The 8,473-nt window shown below is 49.9% G+C and overlaps 1 protein-coding gene across 1 annotated transcript; it reads right to left on the reverse strand.

Moving 5' to 3' along the window:
- Positions 1–4,782: 4,782 nt before the first annotated feature.
- LOC144673618 (proteasome subunit beta type-5-like) lies at positions 4,783–8,033 on the reverse strand. The gene is made up of 3 exons (XM_078535366.1): positions 7,813–8,033; positions 5,802–6,108; positions 4,783–5,557 (listed from the first exon to the last, which is right to left on the reverse strand). Exons 1-3 carry the CDS (start codon positions 8,011–8,013, stop codon positions 5,271–5,273), a joined length of 795 nt encoding a protein of 264 aa, XP_078391492.1. The 5' UTR covers positions 8,014–8,033; the 3' UTR covers positions 4,783–5,270.
- Positions 8,034–8,473: the final 440 nt, after the last annotated feature.

The following is an 8,473-nucleotide window of genomic DNA, read 5'->3' on the forward strand; positions in this document are numbered from 1 at the left end:
ATGTATATTTTAGAGAATAGCAGCCCCTGTGTATATTGTAGAGAATAGCAGCCCGTGTATATTGTAGAGAATAGCAGCTCCCGTGTATCTTATAAAGTGTTGCAGTCCCTGTGTACATTATAGAGAATAACTGCTCCCGTGTACATGACAGAGAATAGCTGCTCCCATGTACATTATAGAGAATAGTACCCCCTGTGTATATTGTCGAGAATAGCAACCCCCGTGTATGTTACAGAGAATAGCAGCCCCCGTGTATATTGTAGAGAATAGCAGCTCCCGTGTATATTGTAGAGAATAGCAGCTCCCGTGTATATTGTGGAGAATAGCAGCCCCTGTGTATATTGTAGAGAATAGCAGCCCCCGTGTATATTGTAGAGAATAGCAGGCCCTGTGCATATTGTACAGAATAGCAACTCCCGTGTATATTATAAAGAATAGCAGTTGCCATGTATATTTTAGAGAATAGCAGCCCCTGTGTATATTGTAGAGAATAGCAGGCCCCATGTACATTATAGAGAATAGCAGTCCCTGTGTACATTATAGAGAATAGCAGTCCCTGTATACATTATAGAGAATAGCAGTCCCTGTGTACATTATAGAGAATAGCTGGCCCCGCGTTTATTATAGAGAATAGCAGCTCCCCTGTATATTATAGAGAATAGTCGTCCCTGTGTACATTATAGAGAATAGCAGTCACCATGTATATTAGAGAATAGCAGCCACCGTGTATGTTATAAAGAGTAGCAGTCCCTGTGTACACTATAGGGAATAGTAGCCCCTGTTTATATTATAGAGAATAGCAGCACCGTGTACATTATAGAGAATAGCAGTCCCCGTGTATATTATAGAGAATAGCAGTCCCTGTGTACATTATGGAGAATAGCAGCTCCTGTGTACATTATAGAGAATAGCAGTCCCTGTGTATATTATGGAGAATAGCAGCCCCCCTGTATATTATAGAGAATAGCAGCCCCTGTTTATATTATAGAGAATAGCAGCACCGTGTACATTATAGAGAGTAGCCATCCCATTGTATATTATAGAGAATAGCAGCCCCTGTTTATATTATAGAGAATAGCAGCACCGTGTACATTATAGAGAGTAGCCGTCCCATTGTATATTATAGAGAATAGCAGTCCCCCGTACATTATAGAGAATAGCAGCACCGTGTACATTATAGAGAATAGCAGTCCTCGTATACATTATAGAGAATAGCAGTCCCTGTGTACATTATAGAGAATAGCTGCTCCCATGTACATTATGGAGAATAGCAGCTCCTGTGTACATCGTAGAGAATAGCTGTCCCCGTATACATTGTAGAGAATAGCCACCCCTGTGTACATTATGGAGAATAGCAGTTCCTGTGTACATTACAGAGAATAGCAGCCCCCGAGTATATTGTAGAGAATAGTAGGCCCCATGTACATTATAGAGAATAGCAGCCCCTGTGTATATTGTGAAGAATAGCAACCCGTGTATATTGTGGAGAATAGCAGTCCCCATGTATATTATAGAGAATAGCAGCTCCCGTGCATATTATAAAGAATATCAGTCTTTGTGTACATTATAGAGAATAGCTGCTACCGTGTACATGATAGAGGATAGCAGCTCCCATGTACATTGTAGAGAATAGCAGCCCCTGTGTATATTATAAAGAATAGCAGCTCCCCTGTATATTATAGAGATGAGCAGTCACTGTGTATATTATAGAGACTAGCAGCCCCCCTGTATTTCGTAGGGAATAGCAGCCCTTGTGTATATTACAGCAACTAGCGGACACCCTGTACATTATAGAGAATAGCAGTCCCCGTGTACATTATAGAGAATGGCAGCTCCCCTGTATATTAGAGAGAATAGCTGCTCCTGTGTATATTATAGAGAATAGCAGCCCTTATGTTTAATTAGAGACTAGTAGCCCACCTGTACGTTATAGAGAATAGCACCCCTTTGTACCTTATAGAGAATAGCAGCCCCCGTGTATATTATAGAGAATACCAGCTCCCAAGTATATTATAGAGAATAGTAGCCCCCGTGTATATTATAGAGAGAAGCAGCCCTTATGTATATTACAGAGACTAGCAGTCCCCCTGTACATTATAGAGAAGAGTAGCCCCCCTGTATATTATAGAGAGAAGCAGCCCTCGTGTATATTGTAGAGAATAGCAGACCCCATGTATGTTAGAGAATAGCAGCCCCCATGTATATTGTAGAGAATAGCAGCCCCCGTGTATATCGTAGAGCATAGCAGTCCCCGTGTATATTGTGAAGAAAAGCACCCCCTGTGAATATTGTAGACATTGCAGTCCCCATGTACATTGTAGTGAATAGCAGCCCCCATGTATATTGTACAGAATAGCAGTTCCCATGTATATTATAGAGAATAGCAGTCCCCATGTATATTATAGAGAATGGGTACCCCCGTGTATATTTTAGAGAATAGCAGCCCCTGTGTATATTGTAGAGAATAGCAGTCGCCATGTGTATTAGAGAATAGCAGCTCCCGTGTATATTATAAAGAGTTGCAGTCCCTGTGTACATTATACAGAATAACTGCTCCCGTGTACATGACAGAGAATAGCTGTCCCCGTATACATTTTAGAGAATAGCCTCCCTGTGTGCATTATACAGACTAGCAGCCCCCGTGTAAATTATAGAGAATAGCAGTCGCCATGTATATTAGAGAATAGCAGCTCCCATGTATATTAGAGAGAATAGCAGTCCCTGTGTACACTATAGGGAATAGCAGCCCATGTGCATGTTATAGAGAATAGCAGCACCGTGTACATTATACAGAATAGCCGTCCCATTGTACAGTATAGAGAATAGCAGTTCCCCTGTACATTATAGAGAATAGAGTCCCCGTGTATATTATGGTGAATAGTAGTTCGCGTGTACATTGGAGAGAATCGCAGCCCTTGTGTTTATTATAGGGATTAGCAGTCGCTATGTATATTAGAGAATAGCAGTCGCCATGTATATTAGAGAATAGCAGCACCTGTGTATATGATAAAGAATAGCAGTCCCTGTGTACACTATAGAGAATAGCAGTCCCTGTGTACATTATACAGAATAGCTGCCCCCGTGTACATTATAGAGAATAGCAGCCCCCGTGTACATTATAGAGAATAGCAGCCCCCGTGTATATTATAGAGAATAGCAGTCCCTGTGTACATTATAGAGAATAGCCGCCCCGCGTATATTATAGAGAATAGCAGCCCCCATGTATAATATAGAGAATAGGCACCCCCGAGTATATTGTAGAGAATAGCAGTCCCCATGTATATTATAGAGAATAGGCACCCCCGTGTATATTTTAGAGAATAGCTGCCCATCTCTATATTATAGAGAATAGCAGCCCTTGTGTACATTATAGAGATTAGCTGTCCCCGTGTGCATTATGGAGACTAGCAGCCCCCGTGTATATTATAGAGAATAGCAGCTCCCAAGTATATTACAGAAAATAGTAGCCCCCCTGTATATTATAGGGAGAAGCAGCTCGTGTGTATACTATAGAGACTAGCAGCCCCCTGTACATTATAGAGAATAGCAGCCCCCGTGTATATTATAGAGAATAGCAGCCCCCATGTATGTGACAGAGAATAGCAGCCCCCATGTATATTATAGAGAATAGCAGTCGCCATGTATATTAGAGAATAGCAGCTCCTGCGTATATTATAAAGAATAGCAGTCCCTGTGTACATTATAGAGAATAGCAGCTCCCGTGTACATTATAGAGAATAGCTGCCCCCGTGTATATTGTAGGGAAGAGCTGCCCCCGTGTATATTGTAGAGACGAGCAGCCCCTGTGTATAATAGAGAATGTCAGCCCCCGTCTACATTATAGAGAATGGCAGCCCCCGTGTATATTCCAGAAACTAGCAGACCATACAACTCTCTCACTCTCCACCGCCTCCAGCCTCCACAACCCTCTCAGTCTCCGTTAGCTCCTGGGGGCCCTCACAATTCGCTGAGATCTCTGCACTCCTCCAAATCTGGCCTCTTGTTCATCCATTTTTAATCACCCCGCCATTGGTGGCTGTGCATTCTGCGGCCTGGGTTTCCCTCGCTGATCCTCGTCTTTCTCGCTCTCTCCCCTCTAAGACATGCCTTAAAACCAACCTCTGTATCCGAGGTTTTAGTCGCATGTCATTAACATCTCCTCCTGTGGCTCAGTGTGGAGTCATAGAGGTCTACAGCACAGAAAAAGGCCCTTCGGCCCATCGAGACTGCGCCAGTCAAACAAGTACCTAACTATTCTAATCCCATTTTCCAGCACTAGGCCCATGGCATCGCAAGTGCACATACAAATACTTCTTCAATGTTATGAGGGTTTCGGCCTCTACCACCCTTTCAGGCAGAGAGTTCCAGATTCCCACTACCCTCTGGGTGAAAAAAGTCTTCCTCACACCCCCTCTAAACCTCCTGCCCCTTACTTTAAATCTGTGTCCCCTGGTTATTGATCCCTCCGCCAAGGGGAAAAGTTCCTTCCTGTCTACCCTATCTAAGCCCCTCCTCATTTTATACACCTCAATCAAGTCCCCCCTCAATCTCCTCTGCTCCAAGGAAAATAACCCCAGTCTATCCAATCTCTCCTCATAACTACCAGCCCAGGCAACATCCTGGTAAATCCCCTCTACACTCTCTCTAGTGTCCGAATTATTTCTGGTTTACTATTCCCGTGGAGCACCTGGGGACATTTGTTTTGCACTGTTGAAGTTGTGATATAAATACAAGGGCAGGTCCAGAATTCCAAGATGGAGAAACTGGACCTGGACACCAGCAGAGAATTAAATGCAACAGTTTATTGGTCATTCAAAACAAGAAAACACAACTACGAAAGGTCAACGTTAATGTGGGAAGGTGGGAGGAAATGACTGGTAAATGCCCAAGTCTTGGTTTAATGGATCTCATGCCTCTCCCCAAAGAAATACATTGCAGAAACATCTCCCCCCTCACTGCCTGCCTATCTTCACTCAGATCCATTGCCATTCCCAACCCAAACTCCCGCTCCCACACTTCATTGACAGCTGGGTCGCAGGAGTGGGGTACAAAGGGACATGAGAGACCGCATTTGCCCACTACCCACTTACTAATCCTCCTGTCACCCTCCCACAGTCGAACAGCTGCAAACAGCGAATGCAGAAGGTTGGAGAGAAATTCCACGGATCCATCGTTGCCAAATGCACACCTCTCTCCCCCCACCCCCACCGAATCTTGGGTATAACGACACCTGAGGCTGACCCATCCCCCCACCTGGCCCCAGATGCAGGCTAGTCACATTCCCGTTTGTACTTCTGATGAAGATCCATGACGTCATCTCGGCAGATGCGCACCCAGCCGGTCTCCTTGACATGGTAGAGGCTGACTATTCCTCCCGAGTAGGCATCCCGGTAGGTGGCATGGTAGATGGCTTGCTTGGCCAGCTCATAGGCCTCCACGGGGCTCATGTCGTGTCGATAGCCTCGGTCCAGCACACCATATGCATACACCGAGCCCGAGCCCACTGAGAAGACCTGCCCTGAGACCCGATTGCCCTCACTGTCGACGTAATAGAGACCTGGAAGAGGAGAGAGAGAGAGAGAGAGAGAGAGGGGGTTGGGAAGGTAAGAGCAGATTGAGACACACGACACAAACACCTCCGCGATTATCCCTCCCAAGACCCATATGTAATTTCGGTAGGCTATTCGACTGCAGAGGCTGCGTGTTTTTCACAAACAAGCCCTCCAGCCACCAGGGGTCGAGCTTAGAGACAGCAAAAAGCCGATTTCCGACCCAGGCGCCCCCCCCTCGTGGTCTCTCACCTGGCCCACGCTTGTCCCAGCCGCAGATCATGGTGCCCATGGACAGCCCCATGCCCTTGTACTGGTAGACCATGTTGGCCAGCAGCTTGGAGGCGGCAGCCACCGAAATCCTCTCCTTGTTCCTCAGCTCGTAGATGCGGCACTGGCGAGCTAGGAGCCTCTCCCAGAAGCTGCAGTCGGCAGCACCGCCCGCCATAGTGCCCAGGAGGTAGGGGTTGATCTCGATCACCTTCTTCACCGTCTGGGATGCCACGTAAGAGCCGGCGGTGGCCCTGGAGTCCACTGCCACAATCACCCCATGGTCGAACTGCGGGGCAGAGAGAGAGAGATTGTGATGGAGATTTCAAGTGCTGATGGCAAAACCCGTCCTGCATTCTAAACTCACCATCTCTCTCCAGCTGAATCCCCATTGCCCTGTCCTCCCCTCCATCTCCCTCCCCACCTGCCCGGCTCCCTCCCTTTCTTCCTCCCTCCCCCCCTCTCCTCCTCCTTCTCCCCCACCTCCCTCCCCCCCTCTCCTCCTCCTTCTCCCCCACCTCCCTCCCCCCTCTCCTCCTCCCCCACCTCCCTCTCCTCATCCTCCTTCTCCCCCACCTCCCTCCCTCCCTCTCCTCCCCCACCTCCCTCCCCCCCAATCTCCCTCCTCCCTCCCCTCCAATCTCCCTCCCCCTCCCCCCCAATCTCCCTCCCCCCAAACACTCTCCTCCTTCCCCCCTCCCCCAATCACTCTCCTCCTTACCCCCTCGCCCCAATCTCCCTCCTCCCCCCCAAAATCTCCCTCCTCTCTCTCCCCCCAAAATCTCCCTCCTCTCTCCCCCCCCAAAAATCTCCCTCCTCTCTCCCCCCCCCAAAAATCTCCCTCCTCTCTCCCCCCTCAAAATCTCCCTCCTCTCCCCCCCTCAAAATCTCCCTCCTCTCCCCCCCTCAAAATCTCCCTCCTCTCCCCCCCCAAAATCTCCCTCCTCTCTCCCCCCTCCCCTCCAAAATCTCCCTCCTCTCTCCCCCCTCCCCTCCAAAATCTCCCTCCTCTCTCCCCCCTCCCCTCCAAAATCTCTCTCCCCCCTCCCCTCCAAAATCTCTCTCCCCCCTCCCCCCCACCCTCCAAAATCTCTCTCCCCCCTCCCCCCCAAAAATCTCCCTCCTCCCTTCCCCCCCAAAAATCTCCCTCCTCCCTTCCCCCCCAAAAATCTCCCTCCTCTCTCCCCCCCCAAAATCTCCCTCCTCTCTCCCCCCCCAAAATCTCCCTCCTCTCTCCCCCCTCAAAATCTCCCTCCTCTCTCCCCCCTCAAAATCTCCCTCCTCTCTCCCCCCCTCAAAATCTCCCTCCTCTCTCCCCCCCCAAAATCTCCCTCCTCCCTTCCCCCCCCAAAATCTCCCTCCTCTCTCCCCCCCCAAAATCTCCCTCCTCTCTCCCCCCTCAAAATCTCCCTCCTCTCCCCCCCCTCAAAATCTCCCTCCTCTCTCCCCCCCTCAAAATCTCCCTCCTCTCTCCCCCCCAAAATCTCCCTCCTCTCTCCCCCCCTCAAAATCTCCCTCCTCTCTCCCCCCCTTCAAAATCTCCCTCCTCCCCCCCCCAAAATCTCCCTCCTCTCTCCCCCCCCCAAAATCTCCCTCCTCTCTCCCCCCCTCAAAATCTCCCTCCTCTCTCCCCCCTCAAAATCTCCCTCCTCTCTCCCCCCCCAAAATCTCCCTCCTCTCTCCCCTCCAAAATCTCTCTCCCCCCTCCCCCCCAAAATCTCTCTCCCCCCTCACCCCCAAAATCTCTCTCCCCCCTAAATCTCCCTCCTCCCACCCCCCCATCTCCCCCCCAATCTCCCCCCACCATAATCTCCCTCCCACCCACCCCCCCCCAAAACCAAAATCTCCCCCCCACCCACCCACCCCCCCAAAACCAAAATCTCCCCCCCACCCCCCCCCCCAAACCAAAATCTCCCTGCCCCCCCCCCCTCCCCGTCCCTGAGAGGAGCCGGGTCGGGTGGAGGGGGGGTCCGGATTTTCTAAAGTCTATTACCCGGAATCCCAGGGTTGTTGTCCCGTGTAAAATCTCGATTTTCTCCCCGCTCCCGCCCTCTGCGCCCCCGTCTCCCGGGCGGAGGAGGAAATCCAGACCCAGGTTCCGGTTCATGCCCAGGCCCAGCCCCGGCTCCAGCCCCGGGCTCGACTTGGAGTTCAGCCCGAACGGGGAACAGCTCAGCACATCTGACAGCGCCATCTTAATCCGGAAATAGCGTCAGAGAGGGGGGAGGAACCGGAAGGGGCGTCATAGAGAGAAGGGGCGGGGAAAGAACCGGGGAAACGTCAGGAATAGGGGCGGGGCGAAACAACTGGGAAGATCGTCAGGGAGGAGGGACCGGAAATAGCATCGAGAGCGCGTGAGGACCGGAAGCAGCGTCCTACCCCTCCCAGTCACTTGCCATTTCAACACTCCACCCTGCTCTCTTGCCCACATGTCCGTCCTTGGCTTGCTGCATTGTTCCAGTGAAGCTCAATGCAAACTGGAGGAACAGCACCTCATCTTCCGACTAGGCACTTTACAGCCTTCTGGGCTGAATGTTGAGTTCAACGATTTTAGATCTTGAACTCTCTCCTCCATCCCCACCCCCTTTCCGTTTCTTCCCCCTCTTTGTTTTTTCCAATAATTTATATAGATTTTTCTTTTCCCACCGATTTCC

Source organism: Cetorhinus maximus, unplaced genomic scaffold (genome assembly GCF_964194155.1).
Source record: "Cetorhinus maximus unplaced genomic scaffold, sCetMax3.hap1.1 HAP1_SCAFFOLD_410, whole genome shotgun sequence".
Lineage (NCBI taxonomy): Eukaryota > Metazoa > Chordata > Chondrichthyes > Lamniformes > Cetorhinidae > Cetorhinus > Cetorhinus maximus.

Excerpts from the sequence above, each read along its gene's own strand:
- LOC144673618 (XM_078535366.1), bottom strand. The coding sequence starts at position 8,013 with ATGGCGCTGTCAGATGTGCTGAGCTGTTCCCCGTTCGGGCTGAACTCC. Across the intron at positions 6,109-7,812 it reads CAACAACCCTGGGATTCCGG|TTCGACCATGGGGTGATTGT; the intron begins GTAATAGACTTT and ends TCTGCCCCGCAG. Across the intron at positions 5,558-5,801 it reads CTGGGACAAGCGTGGGCCAG|GTCTCTATTACGTCGACAGT; the intron begins GTGAGAGACCAC and ends CTCCTCTTCCAG.